The sequence below is a fragment of the Neodiprion fabricii genome, chromosome 4 (assembly GCF_021155785.1).
Source record: "Neodiprion fabricii isolate iyNeoFabr1 chromosome 4, iyNeoFabr1.1, whole genome shotgun sequence".
In the NCBI taxonomy this organism is placed as follows: domain Eukaryota; kingdom Metazoa; phylum Arthropoda; class Insecta; order Hymenoptera; family Diprionidae; genus Neodiprion; species Neodiprion fabricii.
In genome coordinates, this window is record NC_060242.1 from 26,521,718 (window position 1) to 26,548,784 (window position 27,067).

At 36.9% G+C, this 27,067-nt stretch overlaps 2 protein-coding genes across 3 annotated transcripts in view; both read right to left on the reverse strand.

Moving 5' to 3' along the window:
* LOC124181460 overlaps positions 1-8,471 on the reverse strand; it is a 66,742-nt gene extending 58,271 nt beyond the window's left edge. Inside the window, exon 1 of the mRNA XM_046568062.1 lies at positions 8,185-8,471. The gene's annotated coding sequence lies outside the window, so the exon portion shown is untranslated. The remainder of the gene's footprint in view (positions 1-8,184) is intronic.
* Positions 8,472-17,540: 9,069 nt separating this feature from the next.
* On the reverse strand, positions 17,541-26,806 carry LOC124181454 (pyrethroid hydrolase Ces2a). Of its 2 annotated transcripts, none has more exons than XM_046568050.1 (6): positions 26,265-26,806; positions 23,863-24,148; positions 23,348-23,533; positions 21,932-22,699; positions 18,886-19,189; positions 17,541-18,477 (listed from the first exon to the last, which is right to left on the reverse strand). In XM_046568050.1, the coding sequence occupies exons 1-6, from the start codon at positions 26,538-26,540 to the stop codon at positions 18,084-18,086; spliced, it is 2,214 nt and encodes a 737-aa protein (XP_046424006.1). In that variant the 5' UTR covers positions 26,541-26,806; the 3' UTR covers positions 17,541-18,083. The 2 variants fall into 2 exon arrangements, with proteins under 2 accessions (XP_046424006.1, XP_046424005.1); XM_046568049.1 differs by having other exon boundaries at positions 18,886-19,192; positions 26,265-26,805.
* Positions 26,807-27,067: the final 261 nt, after the last annotated feature.

Genomic DNA, 27,067 nt, shown 5'->3' on the forward strand with positions numbered 1-27,067 from the left:
CTGTTCAATTTCAACGAATTGTGGGGTTCACAATGAATTGTCACGTGAGTTTTGAAACCGAACGAAAAAACAGATCGATTTACACAGTTTGATTTAAATTACAATTATAGTTGTATTTTTTAATGTCTTTGTGGACCGATTTAAAAATCCTCTGGAATTTTTTGAGAATATTTATAAACGATATTAATTTCTAATTCGTAATCGATTTAAAACAGCTGCAGTTTGATCTTCTTAGTTCGTAACAACTTGAAGAAGTCATTCTTAGTTTTTATGTTCAAATATATATTTAGCAATACGTAATATAACAAATAATATATCTTCATGTTTTATATTCCGCAATTTATTTCTCACAATATAGTCACTTGAACTTGGCTGCAAACATTTTTGTCAGACAGTTGACAAAGTTGAACAAACATAACAAATTTCTAACCGAGGCTAAGGTGACGGTTTTAAAAAAAAAGTGAATAACGATCCAAAACGTTCAAGATCATTGGATTTCTAGATGTGACGTAAACGTAACGTAAGAAACGGGTGTTATAATATTTATACGATACGAAAAGTGTCATTAATTCACGTCCATTTTTGTCCTCTGCTGCTTGTCTTTTCTTTTTTTTTTTTTTTTTTCTTTCTTTCTTTCATGCTTTATTATACATTCCAGTTAGAGCACCAGGATTTTCAGATGACGAATTACTGTAGCTAATTGGATAACGTGCGTGTAAACATATAACTTATTTGTTTATCTTAGAACGGATCCTCGCTACAACTGCGTGGTTAAAGTTTGACGTGACACAGCGAAGATCTTTCTTTTTTTGCCTCGTTTGTTTTTTTAAATTGTATCGCACTTCGCGGTATTTATTTCTCTCTCTTTTTTCACGCGCTAATCAAAGAAAATTTCAACAAACTAATCTTTATTATAATACACGTGTACATGCGTACCTACATACCTACTAAGCAGTAAATAAAGGAGTGCAGTAAAAACCAGTGTATGTAACCTCAAGCCGCAATTTGTTCGAATATATAATTGACATTGTTTACATACATTAAACATTTATGTACCTACATTGTTCATGTTACAGAGAGTACATATTGATAATAAACGGCAAACGCTCTTTCCTTTTGCGGCTATGATTTACAGTGTGACGGAAAGAAGCAACGCTTTTTTTGTTACATATACGTATGTGGTGCATTCCAAGGCAATTTGACTAGGGTCTGTCTGACCCTCACCCTCTTTTATCTGGTTGTTCCAGGTCTCGAAAGGCATTCAAGTTGTTTTTTCAGATTTTTATAACCCCCTTGACATCCCCAAAGTCGTTTAAATTGTTATATTTCGACAGTAATTGCGACATTTTTGAAAATCATTAAAAAAAATTACATAATTTCTGAAGCCCAAACCAAAAACATCCCAACCAACGTCAAATGTAAAACTCGTGGACCAAATCCAAGAGGTTGAGAGTTAAACTCTGGTGAAATCGGCGTGGAATGCCCCATGTATATATATTTTAATTTTCTTTGTGTTTTGCGTACAAGTTTCACTCAGTGTTGGTGGCTAAATCAGTTATTAATGATTCTGACAAATGCATGTTACCGACGTCAAATTCAGGCATACTCGGAAATCAAAGTAATTAGCAGGTTATGCAATCTTCATGCTTCGAACGAGAATGGCTGAGACGATTTAGAAACAAAAAGAATCGGAGATGCTGAATTCAGTTTTACGTAACTTCTCCGAATTCCCTAATGTTCAACTACGTATTTACTGCACAGGTAGGTCTGTAAGTATGTTTAAGTTAATGGCATTCGTTATTCACGTGCAGATTGTTCTTTGTAGGAAAATTGGTGAGTAGAAATTCAATACCGCTCTGTTGGTTTAATTACGAGATGGTCATACGTTGAGAATTTATAAAATTTACATACGTGGAAGCTACGATTACTTTTCTTAAATCTCGAGAGAAATAAACAAACTCAAGATTTTAAATCACAGCTTCAGCATTAATTTTTCACTTCAAATCGATTTAAAATGTTAAAAGCGTGATGGATTCGTTCTAATCCTCACTTATTATTATTATGAGCTTTTTTTCTTTTTTTTCTGGTTTAAATGGTAAATTTAATATCACTGTTTTAATCGAAATCAGTATCAGTGGAATCTTTTACAATTAAATATATACCGACACAAGTATTTTGCAAAAAAAAAAAAAAATGTGTCAACCGAGTTGTAGAGAGTAATTTTTTCAAGAAAATAAATTATCGTGGCATAGAATCGAACGAATCTGTCATATACTTGACAATCTTGAAGTGATTTTTGAAGTAACAAATCTTTGTCCAGGTTTGAATTTATATTTTTTGTACCTTTTTTCTCTCAGCTTGGAAAAATTCTCGTCCCTTCGAACGTGTGAATTTAATAAACGGAAGCTGATTCTTGCAGGCTTTCCAACTTTCTTAATTCAAATCGACGAATTATACCGTACCTACTCATTTAGGTACGTTACATTAACTTACACCGTAAGTATGAAAATAATTATATCACCCGATGATTTTCGAAACAGTGAAATAAATAATCACAAGAAATAAAATTACTTGCATCGTACACTGTTCTACAATTTTAGGTACAAATTCGTCGTTTTCACGTGCATTTATTCCGGGTCGACAGACTGGTTTTTTTCGTGGCGTGGAGAAAATTATCGTGACCATATCCCGTATTCAGCTGATAAAAATCTCTCTTTTACCTTCTACCAAACGTACGTATACAACGACGAAGGCATACGTGCACCGTTCGCATGTGTCCGACGAATACGCGGGGATTTAACTATATTTTAACGCATTCAGTTTACTACGCACGACTGTCTGCTGAAATAAGGGTTAAAACTCCCTCATGATATACTAAGATCGATTATTATATGGCACGAAAATTTTTACTCGGAAAAAGATTGGAGAGTATTTTTTTATTTTTCGTTTTTTTGAAACTAGTAACACGCTGCGAAGGGAACGTGACGTAATATTTTATATTTCTGAACAGGGTGGGGAGAAGATATTCGTTGCGTCTGAATTAGGATCGGTGTTTTTCGAACGGGGGATTTTAGAACGACGGTGGATCAAAAGCGCAGTAAAAAAAGAATGACCGATTTTCAGTTAAATTAAAATACCGTTTTGCTTTTTCCGTTGCAAATTCTGTACGAAAAAGTGTTTGTACATTTTATACCGCAGCTTCTACGAATTTTTAAACCGCGTCAAAATGTTGAACAGCTCCAATATCCATCTGTAGCAATTCTATGGCCGATGATTCAGAATAATTGCTTAACATCGCATTTTGCTGCAACGTATTTCTCGTTATCTATACCGTAAACTTATTTCTATATTTATGAGTGATAATATTGAGAGATTTGAGAGTTTTCAAACAAAAGACAAGCCGCAGGTTTAATGAAAGAGCCATTTGAGAATGGTGGGACGAAGTCCGTCACATGTGTCATCCAAAATTGACATTAAGATTTTTTTCATAATTGCGTCATGGAATCGCACGATGCCGACTCAAAAATAGTTAATTTCTTATCACTCTCTAGCCGTCTCTGAACTTTATCTCAAAAACCGTTAAATAACGCATCTCTATACCTATTGTCACTGGTTGTTATCATTTATTATCTTCTGTTTGGTACTCCTCTTTCTATATACGCGGTGATAAATAAAAAGTATAGAGATAAGTTACGCCAATTTATTCGCCTGACCTAATACCTCGAGACCTGAGATAACCGACGTTATTTCTTCTTCTCGTGTGTGCCTGTACACGTTTTCTTCACGTCGAGTCTAATTATTTTTCAATTCGAACACAGAGTTCGGTTAAACACGAGAATATATGTATATGTATTGACTTGCGTTCACCTGTGAGCATGAGAATCCGTGAATAATTTTACACACCGGATTTCCATTCGAGTGAATTTCAAATAATATGTTCCGAAGACAAAAAAGTTAGACAGAAAATTTCCATCATTTCCTGTCGGGTCCTTCAGAATTGACGCAAAGCAACGTGTGTACAATTTCGGAATCCCTGAGTCCATAATTTGAGTTCAGGAAAAATTTTCTGATGTAAATATTTTCTAGAGAATGGAGAAAGAAAACCGATACGAAGATAAGAACGTAAATAAAAATACCCGCGGTAGCATTCCAACCTTATTCTGTAATGCTTATTATATTTTGTAGCTGCAGACACACAGGTGAGTGTTGAAAGCAATTTTTCACCTCACGTGTTATAATAGGTGAATAACCTATGCATATATGTATATGTATATGTATATATATATATACATACGTATATATGTACAAATGTATGGCAAATTTCTCTGCAGCGTCAGTTTTCACAATTTAATTTCTGCGAGCTAGTTTCGCAACCGCATTAAACAGCTGACGGATAACTGAATGTGTAACTATAACAGCGGTATATTTTTTCAACTGAGAGTCTCAGAAACTGTTATTTGAAAACTAGCGGTAGCATCAATTATTGCAGTAATTCTAAATTCGGTTTTTATGCCTCAGAGAATCTGCAGATCGAAAACTTCTACACGTGCCAGAATTAAAGGGGGATCGACGAAGGTGCGTCAATAGTTTAATCGAATGAATCGATTAAGACATTTTATTCGCGTGATGGGAACAAAAAAGCAATATGCATGTTGTGTTAACATGTGACTTATATGTGTATATGTGTATTTTGTAGCTACTCTCAGGCACATTGCATTATTTTACAATTTTGCCAGTCATTGAATTTCCGTCGTAGAGATAAGGTTGAACGAGTCATGGTCAATTTTATGCAATTCAGAAAGCCGGTTTGCGAAAGTAAAAAAGTAAACAAATAAAACACTTGGCGTACATGTTGTGAAGGAGTTGAAGAAAGTGCTTCCTCATAATCCGATACATGTACCTATAAACTGTTTTCTTACGTCTCGTGGAGTTGAAAAAAAAAATTCAGTACCAATTTAATTATTTAGTGTGAATTTGTTTTTGAACTGTGATACCTTTTGCAATGTAATGTAATAATAATCAATGGTTACAGAGGGAATTTGGTAATTAAAGATTATGTGGCTGCAGTGCCGTTTTTCAAAAATGTGTTTCTTCTTGGAGTATCGAATTCAATATGTGTAGAGTTATAAGTGACCGGAAATTCGTTAAATGGCGGGCGATTCAAATGCCATGTAAGTGATGAACGAAGAAATTGCGCATTTATACGAATTGAATCGGAAAGACATTCTGAATGTACGTTGCTGCTTTTCCTCTCACTTGTTCCCGTACCTTGTATGAATTATTATCCGAATAGACGATGGTTCCTTGATCGTTAGTGTCTTGTCACCGTTTCGTTGCACTTTTCGAGGTGTCATCGTGGGTGTCAAAACATGCATTCATGCATGCGTAAATATGCGAGCGTCGTATTCTTAAAGGGTGAAAATTTTCCGTGGAAAATAACGAGGCGTCTAGAAATTATTTTTGTGTGTTTTTCGAAGCGAAATTGGGCATGATACTTCCAAGAGACAATAAAAATCTCTCTTGTTACAATTGCCACGGGGCAAAATGCGAGTATTGTTTACTATACGAGTATAACGAGGTGTTTCAAACCGTCGTAGCATCGATCAACGAACCGAAATCAACTACGCAGCGAAGTGAAATAACCGATCGTTTTTCACGCGGACGGTTAAAGACAAATTAAATCGGTCGAGTCAAACTCCGCGACTGATCTAGGTAGGATTTATGTTATTAATTTGGTCGCAATTATCAACGGCGAACGTTTTGAAAAATTATAATAAAACAAAAAATAAAACAATGTAGAAGGAAACAAATTTGTCAAATATGGAAGAATAAAAATTATAAAATGATTGGAGGAATCGATCGTATTGTTTTGAATGATTACGGATAAATTTTCACGAAGGATAGTCGAAGCGCATGATTTTTATCGGTATAACATAGACGACAAATAAAAGCCCTGAACCCGATTGAATTTGGTTTTGCATGTTGTATAGTTATTGAAAATAACAAAAAATTATTTGAAATATGAAATAAAAGGGTGTGTCGTCGTGTTTCGTCGGTGGTATTCATGAATGAAATTAAAAAAAAAAAAAAGAGTACAAATGTACCTATGTCATATTATACCTATGCACAATATTCACATTCTTGAACAAAACGAGGAAACTACAAAGAGCCGAAATCTTTTACCAAACCAAACGTTATGCAATATATCTTCATTGTTATCCAAATGCGTCAGAAAATCGTTACATCATTTCAGGTAGATTATGCGCACATGTATATATAAGCATATGTACGTATTCTATAGAAAACTAATAATTTGTTTTTCTACAACAATGACTTTTTACGTTCCCGGTCTATTCTTTGATATATCCTATATCTAAACACGTTTGCCAATAATTTGTCTGGTGGATTTCAAAAGTAACAAGCTTACAAATCTCGATCAAAATACTCTCAATATTTTGTGTATATATTATGTAATACTAGTAATACTAGTAACAATATGTATAAGTTAACTCGAGCCCGTTAAGTTCTGGTAAACAAGTAAAATACATCGGTTTACGTATTTTTATGCTTTTTTTTCCATGTGAGTTACGTGTTGATTAATTGAATTACAAATTTGCAACAAAGTTGGCAAAAAATGCGAAAATCAACAAAACAGCGAAGCGTTCGTAATATTACAAAATTTGCATCTCTTTTCAGCAGGAAATATTCATGCACACAATTTCTCACAATTAATTGATGACAGTCATGTTTTTACGAAACAAAAGATTAAAATCAACTAACAATAAAATACAGTCGTTATAACGTTCAACAAATAATCCTCAAATCATTCTTGACGTCCGATATGAGTTTACAAATTTGAAATCAAGCAGACTCATCAGTATAATTGTTCTATTAATAAAACATCCCAAGAATAGCGTTACAAGGTTCGAAACAAACTGCGCCTCTTTTTTCGATAAAAATTGTACGAACAAATTTTCTTTCTTACAACCACGTATCGTATTATTTATGCAATTATTCACGTTATTTATAAATATTCAAAATGGAAAACGACCTGTGTTTTCACCGCAATGATTCAGAATAATTTCGAATCGCGTGGGCTGTAATCTAGTCTAAAAGACAGTAATGCAAACACGTGATCCCCATTTGGTCTGCGCGTAGGTGAAACTGAGTTGACAATATTATACAATCAATCCCATGTTTGGCCGAGCAAAACTGACAACGAAACATGGAACCCTCAAGCTTTTCAGACTTTTCGAGAACTGAAGATATACTTTTTTCCTTTTGACTATTTTGCAACTGTACGATTTTAACTTGTGTTTTCTCAATTTATTCAAAAACAATCCTGGACTATTTCTATTTTCTACCACACATCGAAAAGTGTAATAGTTGTGGGTAAAAAATGAAAACTCGCATCACATTCTTTTGTAATTCGAACCATATTTAAACTCTCCTTGTAACGGTGTAATCAATTTTTTCCAAAATTTTCTAACAACCGTAACGTACGAAATTTGCATAAACCGTATAACGCCAAAGCAATGTGTATAAGACCCAAGCCCGCTACTGTAATCGAAATTTTCACAATCAACTCTCCAGCAAAATATTCAGTCTGTAACCTTTATGCGGAAAACCATAACCTTTCAACATTTGCCAAAAAACTTTCCTGCAGCAACAGTTCTAAACCTTCACGCACACTGCGTATATAATCCCCCATATCTAAGCACAAACCGTATAATACGGTATATACAGGGTGTCCAAAAAGTCATTAGACTCGGCGGTCGCTGCAGGCACCGGTTCTCTAAGCTCGGGCATAAACGGGCGCCAAGGATTGCGAGTCTTGCGCAAAAATGAAAACGCTGCGTTGCGACACCTGCGAACGGTGGCACGAAAAGCCGGTAAAGTCGCAAGTTTCACGGGGCCCGTTGAAAGAAAAGTTGGGACGTCCGGGGTCCGGCGATTCAATATGGCAGGTGGGGCCCCTCGGCTCGGCTCTTCCGCTTCGGCTGACCGCCGGCCGATCGGGTGTCTCCGTCTCTCGCGGCGAAGAACGAACCGCTGCATACCAAAGACGAGATCGGGCCCATTTTGAGGGCCGTTTCAGTGAGTTCTGACCCGCGGGCAGGAGGGGGGATGTGGATTTGCACGTGCTCGACGATGCACGTCAGAAACAGGCTGCTGGCACCTTACCTGATCGATGTGTACGTATACGTAATCCTGTGCAGTTGTGACGCAGACGACGTTGGGCCTGACCGTCTAGGCGTTGGGCCCGAGTTGTTTTCCTGGCGCTTCTCGCTCGCCGGAAGAGGGGGGCGTTCGCAGAACGGGTCACAGCTCGGTTGTTTGTTAACAATTTCGCACCGTTTTATTCGAACGCGGAGGGACAAAAGCTACGTCGCTTATCTCGCGCGAAACGCGCAGCACCAACGGTATCGACGACTTATTAGAGGTACGCTCGGCGAAAGACGGCCGGCAGCACAACAATTCCAGCAGACCCGACTCGCCGCGGCAACATAACTGGACACCGGCTGCTCGGGTGGGGATACTGAATAAGAGAAAGAGCTGGCGTAGGTGGGCCCTCGGTCCCAATGCGCGCATGACGCCTGCGTACTCCGAGGGCCTTGCAAGGGCCCCGATGGAACAAGTCGGATATTAAATACTCTCTCGACTCTTCGGGCGTGCAACGGATTGTAGTTTCTGGGACTTGGAAACCTGAATTTTCGGGGCGTACGAAGTCTGGGAACTATCGTAAAAACGCCCAGACAACAAGTCTTCGGTTGCCTCGAAAACGTAAACACTAGTTTTTACGTTGACGTTTTAGATTGCTGCGCAATTTCCGAAAATGAACTTTGGCAAGGTGTATAAATATACAGGCATACCTTTTTAACGATCATTAAAATGTCAAGTAATGCATACATTACACAGATATCATTGAATAATTTTATGCCTCGGTCGATTATCTACCGTGGACAAATTTATTATTAATTTTTTTTTTTAAAATCTCGATACTAAGGATAATCGTACGAGGGAAAAAACATGTTCAATAGAACATTGATTTCAAAATAATTATCCTTTCCGAGCTAGAGTTACACGTGTAATTGCTGACAGGTATTAGTTTGTAAAAAAAAGTATCCTTTTTTTTTCTTCATCTACAAACGATGCGAAAGAAACTGTGATTAAGTCATTAAATGGAAGAGAAAAATGTTCAATAGAAATTTGCTTGCAAATTAATTGTCATTCCAAAGCTACGACTTGCTACAAAGTACTATTTCAGACAAAAACGGACTTTGGTGCGATGAAAAAAAAAAAAAAAAACAAAAATAAAAATGAATGATATCGTCAACGAATAATCGAATAAGGTAGAAAAAAGTAGAATACAACTTTGCTCTCATAATGATTGTTCTAAAGCTACGAATGGTTAAAGCTCATTTTTTTTTTTTTTTTTTTTTCTATGAAGGTGATGTTTTTACGATCCTTTTGTGGAACTGTGTTCTTTTTCTTTTAATTTCCTTTTATCGCTATCCTTCTGTTTTATACGCTATATGAGCATCGAATCGCAGCATTGATACGACGCCCTCGTTCACGCAACTTAATGTGCCATATGGAACCCATTAAATAAAGACAAGAGAGAAAAGTATGGCGTCTTAAACTTTTATTAGGCTCGTAAATACATTGTGTGATTATACGCGAAAGAACAATTTTTTATGATGCTTTAACTGAGAAATTTAGTCGTTGTCTTTTACCCACTTTCTTTACTCCTGATAAATATAATGCTACAATTGAGATTGAACTATTAATCTTAACTTTTGCGGGATTTCAAGAGGAATGAATAAATCTACACTTGAAGACAAAACGCTGATCCAGTGAACAGCTATTTCCAATTTATTCCCTTGAACAACTAAATTGTACTTGCAGTAAAAAAGTTCACAAATAAAATTGAATGATACTCCGAGTACAACGATTAAAGATCAAGGTGTGACGTAACGGTAATTTGATAGCAACTGTAGGAATTCGTTAGCAAAAAGTTGATACGTATGAAAATTATTTATTCGTTTAGAAATTATGCGAAAATTCATTATCCACGTAGCGTTCGAAAGTTCAAAGCAGACCTTGTGCAAACGATATTGATTTTCCATTGAGATTGTTCTACTCGTTGTAAGCGGTCCATTGCAAAACGAAAAATTTAATTAAATAGCCGTAAACCTGTTTTCGTAGAAATTCTTGAATTCGATTATTAATACTAAACCAAAACATGTCGAATCAATTCTGGAAATGATTTATTTTTCTCAACAAGAAAGACGCGACATTACTTTTGGATAATATTTTATCTCAACCGAAATTATACCTTTGTGGTTAAATGTGTAAAATTAAAAAGGCAGGAAGTTGTCGTTGAAAACCAAATTGTTTTATTATGATAATAATTGAATAACATACATTCCAAGTGAATTTGAATCCGCGTAGCAACTCCCTGAAAGTTTCAAAGCAAATTGATAACTGTGTTCAAGTCGGATAAACTTTTTGATTAAACCTTGTTTTTACTTTATTCTTTATCATGTTTTTACGATTACTGCAAAGTTGGTCGCAAAGTTCACTGACCGTCTTTTTTCGTAAAATTTTACTCGTCGGATAACCGTAAATTATTGCGTTGCGTTAAACAAATTATTTTAATCGATTGTAGTATATTTGTACACGTTTTCTCCATTACTCTTTAAATTATGCTCCGCCAATTTTAATGGCAATTGTAAATAACTACAATCAATAATATGCCAAGATGTAAGTAAAAAATTAACAATCCTTTGGCTCAGAAATTACACGAACGAAAAGAATTCACAGCAATATTTAAAAACCACATTACGTTACGAGCGAACTTCTATTTTCGGAAATACTACATTACGGTCGTAATTCTTTTCCGTAAATATAATATATACCAACAGGCATGAACCTAAGTTGGAAGTGTACGTATAAAAAAATTTTACATCTATACTGCTGATATTTCATAATTTTCCTCCTACGTGCCAAAGTAAGCATCCGCGACTCGACCTTTTCTTAGGCCATAAATATCGTTGCGGTTTTTTGTTTCATTGTCCAGAGGTATTTTATTAAATACGCTCTGTTTTGCTTCTGCGAAATGATTACATAACGATGAATTGCACCGGAGACTCGCTTCTGAGCCTTGACTTGCCGTGAACTTTTTCATCGTTTCAGAATACCTTGCTCGAACCGTATTTAATTTTAATTTTACAGCCTTTCGTCCGCTCATTTCCCGAATTCAATTGCGTTCGTTTGCAAAATCTAACGAATCTGCTAATTTTTTTTTTTACTATTTTCGACCGATGTGAAATTGAAAATCGTTTTCTAAGCTCTTGTGCATAATTTTGGTACTTGCATTCGTGAATTTCGCAAATAATCGTCCCAGCTTACGAGTACATAAATTCGCTAAATTAGCTCATTATTCGATTATTTCGTTATCAAATTACCAATAAGGTAATGAATTCCATTACGTAATTCATTGATCACCAAGATAGATGAAGCCTGAAATATTTATTCACACTGTTTCTCCATTTATCAACGCGGTTCCATGTGGAACAAAACAATATTCAGTTGATAAACGTGATGTGAATTAATTTCCGTTACTATATTACGGTAGACGGAAAATTCGATTAAGATCTGATGCATTTTCTTCATATCGTAGAAGTGTTAGATTTCCGATATTTTTTCAAGTATCATGATCGGTGTTCACGCAGCACGATAAAAACTAGTTGTATTCCTACTTTAATGCGAACTGAATTTCAATTCCATACCGAGAAAAATCTCTAGCCATGGATACTACGCAGTTATCTTAACTATTTTCACTTTTTACCATAACAAAAGAATATACACTTCTGCGTACAATAATAAATTGAGTTTCCTAATTGAAACCAAAAAATCAAAGCGTGAGTTTTGATTATGGCCACTCGTACTATATTATCTTGTAATCATTGCGATAATGTGATGTTGGTGGAATAATAAACTTATTCAACTGAAAATGTAGTAAACGAAGCACACAGATTTAATGCTGCAATAACGAGAAACTGCAGCATGTGGGCAACAATAATCGTACTGATCTCAGTTACTTGTAACACGTTTCCCTGTAATACCAACAGTAATTGCAACCATGCACATTTTACTAGAATATTGATGTAGCGTTAAAAAATGAAATTATTGTTCAGTAGCGACAATTATAAGTTGAATTTTTCATAACTCATGTTGATTTCGTATCCTCTTTTTTACCGTGCAGTTATTCTGTTTGGTTAATTGCAGCGACATTTGCAGTGAGCATGCGACAGAGAACGATAAAAAATAAGCGTATAATAATCGTTGCATGCGGTGAAAACAACAACAATTCTATAAATACACGTATTAAACCGAGCCGGTACACCGTCTAAATGTTATTACGTGCTCATCCTGCAACGACAAAGGATGGAATGCCATTAACAATTACACTGTCCCCCTGCACTGAACAATTTCTAATTACCCGGTGTGTTATTTTTTTTTTTTTTGATTCGCTCCACCTGCGGATCGTGCTGAACTTTGTCTATACGTACATACGTATATGCATTCACGTCAGACAAACATTGCTGAAGTTGTACGGTAAATACATTCGACTGTGCAACAATTCCACGTGACGTTTGATGTTTGGAATTTTCAGATTTTCAATCTTTGATCGAGTTTCTTCACTGATACCGGACTATCGTCGCGACGCTGACGTAACCGATCAGCCTAAAATTATTATACACAAGTCATCCCTGTCATTGCAGGCGATAATTATCGATATAAATAGAATTGCAAAGTGTAATCAGGTTTTGCGATATCCGGCGCGAGGTTAGATAGTAGACATAAGTCGATCGAAGAAGCTTATCCGCGTTTCGATATCCGTGAAAGTCGGTCGTAAGATCTAATTAACTGTACAGAGTATATTTGTAAACAAGTGTTTTTTTTTTTTTTTCTTGTAACGAATCCTGAATCTTGTGTACTCTGCTCCGCGAGACAAAGAGTATAATTTAAAATTTGGTAAACGAGCGTTCTAGCTTAATTACCAGAAATATTGAGATACAAAAAACTTTGTGCAGCCTGTGAGGCGTTTGGCTAGTTAAATTGAGCGTATATTTTGTAAAAAATACAGCAACGAATACCGTTTATATTTAAATACAGGCCGGTTACAGAGCCGCAAATTTTCTGCCACCAGATATCGTAGCGCAATATTTTCGTTGTACGATAATAATCTGCCCTTATAGGTAGTTATTGCGTTCCGACATTAGCTCCCGGTGCTATCGTCAATCCTTTAGCTCTTCTGTGCTGTCGAGTTCGTGAGTATCTCTGACTTTGTCCTAGGGAGTTTTTACCGCTGCCAGGTCTACCAGCTAATTTCGGAACGCATCCGTAGCAGAAACGAACCAGATCGATAATTTCAGACGGTTTGAAACTGCATTCCAGCGTACTGGTGGTAATGACGCTTCTAAAATGAGCGAATATTGAAAGAAGTTCAGTGTCCGCCGTTTTTGACTTGCATGAGGATAATGCGATATCCGTGTGTGCGTATATATATATATATATATATTACACACTTATATGCATATGTGCATTTATAACAGCGATGAATGAACTGGGACTTTTCTGTACGAATGCGATGCAAATTACATAATTCCATTTGGAATCGGGGTCAATCGTATTGCGTGGCGTCGATGCGAAGACGCATAATGAATATTCTACATGGGCAGCAGGTCGGCCTCGCGTAGTTTTAGTCGAGTTGAGTCCGCGCCGCCAGCAACTTCAAACATCTCTGACCCACTCGCCGGCTGCGCCATCTTACTGGAGTTTGATAAACTCGATTTTTCATGTGGTTATGAGACCGCACGCACGTCGGGTAGACTGCACTGCGCAGTCTCTGACGTCATATAATTTTACCGCCGGTGTAATTATACTTGACAATGAATTATACCAGTTTTACCATTTTTTCTTTTTCTTTTTTTTTCATCTTCTTCCTTTTGTTTTGTTCCTCAACTTCACCTATCGACTATATTGCTCTTGCGTAACATCGTGGATTCAAGACAGTCGTTGAAGCGAATTACACACGTAATCTAACTGTTCGCCAAGCGTTCTTCCGCACAATTATAACTCGCTTATTACACAGACAAATTATTATTAGAAACTTATCGCTGTGGTTTTGAAGCCTCTGATAATATGCCAAGTCGAGTTAAGGATGAATTGGCTGGACGGTCTGAACCAAAAGTTGGAAAAATATTCAGTCATGTCATTTGCACTAATGATAGTGAACACGAATGAGTTAACAAAATCCCTACTAACGTGGTAGAAATGAATCTGAGTGAATCTGAATCCGACAAGCTAAGATATCGACAACAGCGAAAAAGGTTTTATACTTAGAACCTTCGAAATAATAAAACTCAGGTATTTCTGAACCAATTCTAATTCGTACATACTCGATTTGTTCGCTGATAAGATACCTACGAATTGCCCAAATATTCAAGAAAGCTTCAATTACAGTTAGAACCTATGTTTTCGTAACGATTATAATCGATGGCGAATATCTATTGTACCGCACTTACACAAATATATTTTTATCTACTCTGGCGATAAGTGGTACTTGCCTGGCGTGTGTAAAATTTGCAGCATGAGCCGTGGTGAACGCTGTAAACACATAAGTGACATAAGTCAAATATCGCCGATCCGCACGAGTGATACACGCTATTTTTCCAACACCCGTGGAGGAAAGTTCAATTCAAGAAGCGAACAAATCTAATACAATAATTCAAAAGAAGTAGACCAAGCTTCACGAAATCTAACCCAAACTCGCTCAAACTGGCTGTGCGTAAAATTAAGTTATTGGAAGATGCGCATGCGCCAAGAAAGCTGTACTGCGTAAAATTTAAAATTGCAGCCAAGCGGATGCGGCAACGTCCTTTTACCGCACTGAATTCAATTTGTTGATATCGTATTCTTAGGCTGTGCTATTCGGGTTTGCTCAGACTCATTCTGTCACATGGTAGAGACGTTGGTTCATTCGTGTTCGTTATCATTTGCGCAAATAACGATGCCCCGTATTTTTCGAACGGTATTTTTCTCTTTTCCTAGTTGCAAGTGTTGATCGGAACTCTTTCTCTCTCTCTCTCTCCCTATATATATGCACAAGTACCTGTTGGGAACCTTTTTATACAATGTTCTGAGTCTTGGGACACCTAGTTATCTGTCTGACGAGTTAGTGTTTATGTCGGCAATACGTCACCGAGACACTAGAGGTGACCCACTCAATTTATGTATCCCTGTCCACCGTACTGCAGTGTATCAGAAATCTTTCCTGATATCCGCTTGTGTCCTCTGGAATTCATTGCCTACCTGCTATCGTGAATCATCTTCCTTGCCTGTTTTTAAGCTGAAACTTAAAGAATACCTGGCCAGCCGTACTGCGTGTTCGTAACTCTCACTGCCTATGCCTCACTTAACATCTGATATATGATTATCTTATTTTCCAAATGTCAATGTATTACGACTCATACATGTATGTTCCTTGTAGGATTAGCTCATTAGTTAACTAGGTTTGTAGTACCACCCCGACAGCATGTGTTCTTCATTTAATTTAATTTAAATGTTCCTCACTCTGTTACATGTTTCTGTTTTTTACGTTCTATCGAGAGTTCAACATTGTAATGTATTGTTGTTCTAAGGAGGTACCTTGCCCCAGGACATTCTGAATAAACGCTTCTCTCTCTCTCTCTCTCTCTCTCTCGCTCTTCGTCTCTTCGTTTTCCGTATTTCTAATTTCCCCCGTTACCATGAAAATCCCTGTCTTGAACTTTCTTGAAAAGAGAATTCTGAAAGGAAATGTTTCATACATATTATACACGGAATTTTTTTTAATTTACCGTGAAAAAAGTTTCTTTACTAATTATACGAACACGTATTTGCACACACGTTTGAAACATATGTTATGTACAACTTTTTGAAACGATTTATTCTATAATGTACGCGAAAGTTTTGGAGAAGTTAAAAAGTTCCAAAAAGCAACACATTGTTTTGTGGTTGGAAAATAAATTACCATTACAACGAGGTATTGACTTACAAAAATAATACGCGTGCGAGATTCCGTAAAACTACACTGACGAGTTGTGAAAATTAGAATTATATGATTTTAATTGTGTTTAGAGGCGTATTTCTTTGAAAATAGAGAAATTCATAGTCCTGCCATTAAAATTGATGCAAAGTGCTATATTCCGTGAAAAAGTAGCGGCCAATTTTATTGTTGCATTTTTTAAATCGTTAGAACGGTTTGAAAGCCGCTCGATTCGCGACGAATATAAACCAGCGAGTGTTCCTGTATTTCACGTTACAACGGAAAATGTAAGATAATTTGACCTACGAAGGTTGAGACACATCTGTGTAAATATCGCACAAGCGTAGAATCGTTTGGGCGTAGGGACAGGGAATGTAATAACAATAGTAAAGCGATACTGGCCAGGACGGTTCTTTCTTGTCGATACCAGCATCCGGTCCACGAGTTAGCCTGCCCAGTTATCATTATAATACTGTTTAATTCAAGAGGAAGCGATATTAACTTTATTCTCGCTTCTCTTGACGTGAATTTCAATTTATTTCAAAATTACATTATGGTTGTATACGTTGTAATTAAAGTCTGGTAGTTTTACGTGCCGTAGATACCTTACGTAATGTCATATCTTCCAGGTAGAAAAAACTCGGACGTGAAATCGATGATATGCGGCAAAAAAGAAGACAAATAAAATCATTAGTGAATTTTGTGGAAAGTATAATTCAGATATCACGAATATTAATAATACATGGCAGAATCTATTTTAGGCATTGCAATTCATGCGGAACATGCGATACGTGTACGTTGGTATATCATAATAACTTCGTAGGATTTGATGAGGAATTTACTAGTCGGTCCGTAAGGGACCAATTCGCTGATATCGTTTAGCTTAAGCCAATAACGATCTGAAACGAATTATTCGATTCCATTTTTCTGAACAGCGGGATTAACATTCGATTAATTTAACTTATATGAACGTAACCCTGACATATTTTATTGAATAAAATTCTATTCAAACAGAGTATCAAAGGTGAAACAAGAAAGTGTGATTCGAGAATATCGGACGTTTGGATCCTGTTGCTATTGGCAATTTATTCCCATTCAATGTTATCTATAAATCGTACGGCAAGCTATGGATATAAATATAACAAGTGGAAGCAGAGTGGAATGATCGTTATATCTCAATTTATTCGCCTAACGCAAATGGATTAACTATCTTACGAAATCACGACTACATAAATAATTTATTTTAATCCCATGCGTATGTAGTTAATTTTCATTCGCCTAAACGATATCCTTTTCTCTCGACTCGCTTCCAGGTACGTGAATTAGCACTAAATATATCACGCTTCTAAAACGTGATTTCAAGCTCAGTAACTGATTCTGATACGGGGAGAACAAATTTTATATACGCGGCAAAATGTCGTTGCGCCGGTAATAATGATAATAATAGTAAACAATGATCGTTCGAACCATTAAAAAAGAATCAAGGCACTATTCGAAGCCTGCACTGAGAAAAGTTTCACTTGTCATAGTTACTAGAAGATTTCGGTGAAATATTTGAATGACAAGAAAATATTATATTTATTGCTACTATAACTGTTGATACCACCGATAATCCTGTGAACGATTAAAAACAAATTAAGATATTACTTGAATGCAGCACTGGGGTAAATATTACTTATTAGAGTTATTAGAATATTTTAATAAAATATTCGAATTAGAAGAACAGATTTGTTACTGATAACTATTTAGAGATTACAACTGTCAGTACTAACTTTTTCGGTGATAGTAACGTTAAATCTGTTTATTCAGTTAACTATTTCATTTGGTATTATATTATAATATTTATATATATATATATGTGTGTATAGGCTATATTTTATATATTTTTTGGTTATGGTAAAAAGCGTAAGTAGTCAATTACTGTGTGGTAACGAGAACTAGAAATTTCTCTCCGCGTGTATGAAAATAAAAGAATGCTTGGCCGTCAACCGATCATAAATCCTCGCCGAGGTATCAGACTACCGAACTTTGGCTGGGACGGCCGAAGAGGACGATGTTGGACTCTTTCCGACTGCGAGGAAGGCGACTCGCTTATCCCAGAGCCGGGGATTAGACCTCGAATTGCACCCCCGATGACCGCCGGGGGTTTCACTATTTTCCTCACCGTATCTTCAACGTCCGAGGCGATCTTTTCCGGTCTGACAACGTCTTCGGCAACCTTACTACCGACTCCGAACGTCTCCTGACCAATTTTCATCACTGCCCCCAGAGCCTTTTGGCCAACCTTCTCCACCCTCTCGACGCTCGCTTTGAACAGACCGCAAGTTGAGGATTGAATCCTTTCGAGTGATCCAGTCCACAGTCCCATTTCACAGTATCTGTAAGCACGTATATAACACGTTTAATCGTTTTTCTCAGTCAATTGACAAACACTTTCAACTGTATTCACTTTTCGAATGAATGTAATACTGTCTTTTGTAATACTGACATTTTTTCAAAAGTCACAGGGACGCTTAGATTTTTTGAAGAACAAACGAAAGAAAAAAAAAAAAACGGAAAATTTGCTACAATTTCTGCATTGTTGAATGTAAATCCTTTCCAATTCTCAAATATATGTTATAAAAGAATGAAGATTCTTGCTAGGATCGTAAGTGTTTAAAAAAAAAAAGAAAAAGAAAAAAACATTCGGTTGAACAGCCGCACAAATTTCTGCGACACAATGCTCGGCAGAATTTTATATAAAGGACATTCGTCATGGTTTGCGTGTTTTATCGTTTATGCGCAACCTGAAATTTTCCACAAGTCTGGGCTTCGATGTGACGCTGACAAATGGGTTGGTCTTTGCTGGATCTTTGCCGCCGGTGAAAGACGGAATTTTTGTCAAATTTCCGCCGGGGAATCCGGGCTTCGCGGATGGTACCGACAATTCTCCGCTTCGCGCAAAGTTCGCTATCATTTCCGTGAAGACGTCGGTGACTTCCGCATCCTCGGGGTCGACAGGTTCTGCGCTTGTACCGCCGTCGGTGAGTCGTTCGCCAATAATAGAATTCCTCCCAAAAATGTATCCCAAATCATCACCGTGGCTGGCAACTGCTGCAGGCATGATGGATTTTTCATTATTGTTGTTTTCATGCATTTGGTTAAAAAACAAATATGGTGTCATCGCATGTTCGTTGAATTAAAAATTAAAAAGTCTGTGTAATCAAGTTGTAAGCAAATACTGAATCCTCGAACGCGGAAGACGGTGGAAAATTATTGAAGTATCGCATAAATAGTGATTCCCTCATTTTGCAACTTGCAAATCTACAATAATCATCCGATTTTTTTGCTATCCTGTAAATTTATAGTTCGAGAGAATTACGCACTGCATACGGTGACTCGTCAGAGTGAATTATGCCTTTGCGGAATAAAAAGATCCTTTGATTTAGCACCACGTTATCATCGACGAATACATTTGCATACACGATCGTGGATTATTCGCGTTTTCAACAACTTCCGATCTCTTCAAGCCTTGTGTCAAACAAATGTATTCATTCCGCTTTCGAAATCAGAATGAACATACCAGCAATCGTAACGCGTTTATTCATTATTTCAAAAATATTATAATATCAACTTGTAATTCATAATGTTACAGTGGCGAATCACCGTCTAACGAGTAATTATCGTAACAGATTTTTATGTGGTTAAATATTTTTCAAATAACCTCGTACGCATGCTTTTCAATTACGCTCAGCAACGAGGTGAAATTTCTAATACTATATATACATATATTTCTGAAGTCTGCATTAAATGAAGATGAACACAATTTATGACGAGGAAAAAAAATCAACCTAACTTCATTTATACTCGTTTATCCCTATACGTTGCACGTGTTACACCGGCGTGTAATTTTCATAGAGAAAAAGCAAACACAGTGAGAGTGAGTGAGATGAGATTGTTTTTGCAACCGGTCCTCCTTGGTTCTAAACTGCAGTCGTTAAGGCACATGACATCTAACACGCTATTCGCTGTGCGCTACACAGGAAGTACGTATATATACATATATATATATATATATATATATATATATATATATATATATATATATATATATATATATATATATATATATATATATATATATATATATATATATATATATATATATATATATTAAAGTCAGTAATAATATCGTGGAAAAAAAATAAATGTTTTTATTTAAAAAAGTGGAGTTGACCTTGACGTAGCTTCAGCGCCTCCACCGAAAAAATAATAGGATGGTCCAGTATGTCGGCCATTTCAAACAATGTAACTTTCATGTGAAACTTTTTTCATTATCATCGACAGTTTGAGTGCTATTGCTCTGTCAGACTTTAAATGCCCACCCTGTATATACATATACACGTACATACGTATGTACATATATATACCTACACATATAATTGCTCGGTAATTATTTGGGATCCTGGAACTCGTATATAACGCGAGTCGTTTTATCGGACGTAATTAGACTCGCTCCCAGGTACGAAGCGCGTGCAGAAAAGTTACACGAACGATCCGACGCGTACTTTTTACTATCAGGATAATTAAGGAGTGAAAAATTGAACCAATGCATTTTTGTGTTTCGAAAAATTTCGTACGAAAATCTACGAACGAAGATTCTTTCAAATATTATTAAACAATGCGCGAATTTGTTGGCTCCACAGCCTAGAAAGATAAATAATCAATTAAAGTAACTTGTCCTTGAAGTATAAGAAAAATCTTGTAACGGACAGTTTTAACCGAGAAACCGGTATTAGGTATAATTTTGAGCGCGTCGTTTGAAGAAAATAAATATTAAAAATATCAATGCCAAAGACGTATAATCTTTGTCCAATTTCAATAATTTGGAACACATTTTATTTGTAAATGGATACTAATTCGAATCACTTCTAGACGTTTTTTTCCGAATTATATCCACATTTAATAACAGTGAAGCTGTATGAAAAATCATCCTGATAAGTTCAAATTAACACAGTCGTTATTTTTTAGTATGAAAGAAAACCTATTAACCTTATTTCAAATCAACTCCATCCAATGTGACGTAAGAAATCTATTAAGAAACAAAATTCTCATCTGAGCATTCATCGAAATTGTACAAGCGATACGATTTTGGAAATCAAAGAAGTAACGAGTGAACAAGTGCGAGCTAGACTAAAACGATTGAATCAAGTTCCCCTGAGTAGAGAGACACCAAGAGAGAAAAAAAAAGATTAACATGAATAATCTCCGTTATTAACTTTTCTTTTATTTCAAATATTTTACTGTTTCCCCTTTTTTCTAATGGAAAAAGTACACCACATTCGCAGCTTTAACAAATCTTAAAGTTCATATTGTTTGTCATCGAATTATCTACAAATCGTCTAATAAGTAAAATCAATATAGGTCGCATGTTTTAACTTAATTATGATTTGTTGATAGAATTCCTTTATCGCGAACCAAATGAGCTACAATTCACTGTAATATTGGACTAACTCTACGAATCTGACGTTGAAAAAATATCCACGATCACGTGAGCTGTCTCCGATTATAATTGTTACTCCTTGAACGATATCGACCTCAATTCACGGTTTTCACATTTCTTCCGTTCTAAGAAAATAATTTTCTATCAAACCTTGTATCAGAACGTATTCAATTATCGATTTCAAATCTCAAATTTTCCTGAATTTCTTCGCTTTCATCATTTTCTGACAGAAATGCACATCTGAAACATCCTTAAGCCTCGATGTGATAATCCATTTCCTGCATCAATTTTTCCACGCATAATAGTAATTAAAAATAATGCCTATCTCACGATTTCCGCCCCGCAATTACCTCCGTCATTTTCCTTCGCCTCAGCCAACGGCAATCCTTGCAGAAATCCCTTGCCGAAATTCTTCCCGTTGGTGTGATCAAAGCTGTACAAAAAGGCTTTGCCCTTCTTCGACCATTGTTCAGCAGCGAGGAAAGCTGGCGCGTTAAAGAGCGCGTCTCCGGTGGCCTTGGCCACCTTGGAGAAGAGGTTCCCTTCGTCCCGAGTACCGTCAGGGATATTGAGATACTTGGAGAAGGCCTCGGGAACGAATTGCCATTGGTTTTCAGCATTTCCGAAACTCGGTATCGTTCCCTGAAGAGTTTCGACCAGATTCTTGTCGACGAAATTCGGGATCATGTCCACCTTTTCCTGAATTTCCTCGCGGAAACGACCGGAAATCGCGCCGCCAGTTTCGTCCTTCATAACGCCGATGAGCAGTGGAATTTCCGGGAACTCTCCAAGATCCAAGGATCCTTCGGGCGGCTTGGTCATGAAGTTAGGCAGCGACCGCTGATCGTCCTGGCCCTCCACCACGGGCCCCGGACCCAAAACTCCCGCCAAACCGCCGACGAAGCCTTGAACCGATGCCCGGATGCTTTCCAGGGACGAATCGGCGTCGATTAATTTCTCCAGCGGAAGTTCCTGCAGGCAGCGCGTCATCTCCGAGACATCCTCGACCGGGCAATCGTTCGCCATCGCGATAGCCTTCGCGCTTGTCGTCGGGTCTTTGTCAATGGCGAAATGGGACAATACGGAACCAGACATCGCGATTAGTCCGCTGAAATGGCCTGAAAACGAGTTATTTCGAACATTTAACAAGTAGCGAGTTTAATCCCTTTTTTTTATAACTATAAAAAATAAAATGAAAGATATATTTCTTGATATTAGTTCACTGATATGTTTGAATTTATTTTTACATCGAAGAATCGAAGCCTCATACGGAAAGGAGTCGGCAGTTCTCAGAGGCGATTCCCTCGAGAATGTCATGAATTGAACGGTTGAAAATCAAATTGTAAGTCAAAGGAACTTAATTAACCCTAGTCGGTTACACCTCGCATAAAGGTCACACAGAGTGAAATTCACCCCAGAAGTGATTTTTTGGTTTCAAAAATAATTTTTAATAATCTGTAAAAAATGTCTAGGTATTGCTTAAGGATTGCAGAAAAAACTTCTTCAGTTTTACTAACCAAAATTGATTGTTTATGCATGGTAAAACATCGGAACCGTTGAAGAAATTGCTAAAAATGTTGAAAAAAGGCTTCAAGATTCCATTTTAAGGTATTCCTTATGGTATAGATTCGCATTCCGAGAAATTCGAAACTTCGTATAAAATCAGCTTCAACTGATATTTCCATGGGTTTTCTGAAGAGACTATAAAATGCTGCGCTAACTTTCTAAGTGTGTGGACACAATTTGTAAATTACTTCTAATCTTACTTTGCGTCAGTTTGGATAGCGACAGCATCATAGCAGCACTGGCTCCAGTTCCTTGTCCAAAAGCGACGATTTTCCGCGGATTACCGCCAAAGAATTCGATGTAATCTTTGATCCAGTCGACTGCCAAAGTCATATCGAACATGCCGTTGTTTCCCGGTAACTCCTTGCTTCCGGTGCTCAAGAATCCTGTGCGAATAGGTATACGTGGCTAATCTTACAATAGGAAATCATTGAATCTTATCGGTAGAAAAGCCCCGATCACAACGTTCAGAAATAGCATTTTTTTTTTCTTTTGTGATCTGTGGGCATCGATGTTCTATTTCAACTAGAATTGTGCAATTGACATATTAATCATAAAGTTGTAGTTTCCAAGCTCTTCAATTGTTCAGGGACTAATTCCGATTGGCCGAACTATGGAGAGGATATGTAAAAATGAAAATTCGATGCACTGATCGTAGCGTACGACAAAAAATAAAAAGAAAATATCTCAAGTCAAGAATGGCGAGACGGCTTGCCTAGGGAACCCAATCGATACTGTATGGAGACAACGACCATTTTCTTCTTGATTAAGTTTCTCATCTCGTATTGGCAGGCGGCACCGCGTCTGAAGCCTCCGCCGTGAATCCATACCAGAACCGGGTAACCGTCCCCCTCGTCTGGCAAGGCGGGAGTGAAAACGTTCAAAAACAAACAGTCCTCAGATCCGATTACGCCACCCTCTTTTGAAGAATCTGGCTGCGGGCAGGGCGCTCCCCATTTCGTCGCGTTTAAGTCACCCTCCAAATTCACTCTTCTCGGTCTCTGGAAACACACGATTCACGGCGATGTTGAAATATGGGAAACAATTAATCGCATCCCGATTCTGGCCTACGATCACACAGCTTGCAAGCTTCTGAGTGAGAAATTAACTGGCACGTTTACAATCAGCGATAAAAAATTAAGTCGAATTTTCTAGGGCCGGTTAAATTCTATCTTAGCTTCTTCGTTCATTTTCGTTTCTCTCTCATTCACTGATTTCATATTTAAGAACCACCATGGTAACACAGTATTGCTGTATTCCGTTTTTTCTCAGTAAATTCTTTTCGCAAGTCTCTGCGATGCTTTTAAGTTTGCTCATTATTTGTCACCCTTGAGAGGTATAAGCGTCTGATTCATTTGGAATATGGAAATAGGAGAAACAAGAGAGACGGAGATTAGATACTCTGTGAATTGATATACTATGAATATTAAATTGCTATATTGGTTTAAATACGGAGCGGAGATCCAGATTTCTGGATTTCGATTATCGGCCAGTTTTCATCCTGCTCGGTAACAGCGCTTAACAATAGTAACAATAGGCAACGCGGGATGCGGAGTTCTCGGATTGTTCGTAACGCTGCCTCGTAGCTAACAATAAATTAATGAAGCATGGGTTGCCTTTGGGTGGCCTTGCATTATATCATCTCCATTTGGCGAGGCTCTTGGACAATTAAACACGTAACGGAAACTGGCAACTGGCTGCGGAGATAGCCTGATTTTGATTTGAAATAGGATGATTATAATTTTAGAGTACGAACAACAAATCGTAACTGAAACGGAAACTGACTAAGAGGATATACGTAATATTTATTGTTTTCCATTTCTGTTGTACTCTGTATTTCTGTATAAATTATATATAAATGTATAAATTATAAATCTTATTCCCAATTGACGTTCAATATAAATACATAATTCTTTGTACTCTTTTGACTTTCTCATGGTAGTGAAAGAGAATATTGGCTATTATACTTTCAAATAACACACTTTAAGTCGTACGTCTAAAATTCTTGGACGCATTTCTATAAGATTTAATTCTGAATTGTGGTAACATACAAGCAAATTCGAAACTCGTAATCTTTAGTTGCGACTTTAAATTGTGCGGGGTTTTAAATTTAATTTCTAATATATCGCTGTTTCTTTTACGCTTATGATATAGAATTATAAAGATGAATCAAGTTTAAGATCTGATTATCCCAGCTTCATTTGATATAGAAAATCGTACGAACATATTGTATATGTTCTGTTGTGTGTTTCTTTTCATTGACAGACAACGATACCTATAAAATGATGCAGCCATTTTACGGGACGCCATTTTGGTGTGAAAAAATAGGCTTTTGATACGACGCATTTCATGCAGACCACGAAAACAGTAATGATATAAAATTTATCTACGCCAGTCGGTATGTAATCGCGGGGGTGTACCAACCGGATGTGGAGCGATATAAGCGGTCCAAGTGAAGAGCATTGCATTTTACGATGGTCGTTAAACGATCGACTATCCCGAGGCCCACATTAACTTAAACTGAAACGTCCCCTGCAGGGTTATCGGTGTAACATACTATACATGTACACGACTTGGCACCTATAACGAAATTGATGCTTATAATCAAATTCTCTAAAAGCTGTATAAATCTTATTATTCTAAAACCAATCTCTTGTGGCTTGGTCAAATGTCATTTTAGATGCTAGAGTAAAGTTCATATTATTTCGCTCGTTGGCTTGATAGATGAAATTCATCGAAGGCTGGCATGTTTATACATTATATAATTAGTGAAAATTTTTGTGAAGTAATATTGTAGGATATTAATAGCATATGAGGCAGGGAGTTGTTGGTCATTGCCTTCTGCTAAATGAGTTGATAATTAGGTTCAGCATTCATCCGCTTATATTACTTTGGTATGCCATTATACGTCATCTATCTTGAATAACTATCATTCATTGTTCCCTCCATTAGAAAATGGTGTCATTTCGATCTGAATTCAGTATAAGCTAATTATGGAGACCAAATATGATTGGAATTCTGAGAACGATGAATATAGTAACTATGGTTTGTGTTACGTAATGCAGTGATCCGTGAACTAATTGACTTAGGTACTCATCATTCGATGCAACCGCATACTTGAAATCGATGCCGACCAACTGGGGGTTCTCCGAATCTGATTCCCCGAAATACGTAGAAGCCCTTGCCCTCGTCCCGAGTTCCATAAATCCGGGCATCTCGCTCGTTTCTGCTGACAAATACGACGGGATCATCTTCTGGTGGCTGAGCAGCTTCGATCCCTCCGACAATTCGTTTTCGCCTTTTTAATAAAGGAGACAGGCGATCACCTGCCGTATACTCAGCTATCACAATGATTATAGTTAAGAGTATAACGCTGCACTGATGTTTGTGCATCGTGTGTAAGTAATATAAGTTTGATTAGTTTCACCGATATGACGTTGATTAATCGGTTATAAAAATTTTGGTCACTAATTTTTTTGCAATGTTAAAGAGTTGTAAAACTTTGACGAATAATGACAGTCAACTTTCAAGCATAGCCGTAGTTTAGTCTTATTTTAGAATGAGTCCTCGGATCTCCCAACTGCCTCTGATAAAAGGACTTCATCATCTATCCCCACCTTGGCCTAATTGTCGTTTTATTTTTATAGAGTAGATTTCACATTGCTCTCGGTTTCCTGTATACGTGTATTGTCTGGAGTGTGATTACAAAAAGCAATAGAATTTATTACAAGCTTGTATAGTGGAATGAAACGTTTGTTTTTCCGAAAAAAAAACTTATCACCGAAAGCGGTATTTAATCGCTATTCAATTTCACTTCAAGTATTCAAAGAATACCAAGACATCAAAGCACAGGCTTAAACACATTCAAATTACAAATGCTGATAGAAATTTATACGGGCAGCTGTTAGTCTCAGATGTAA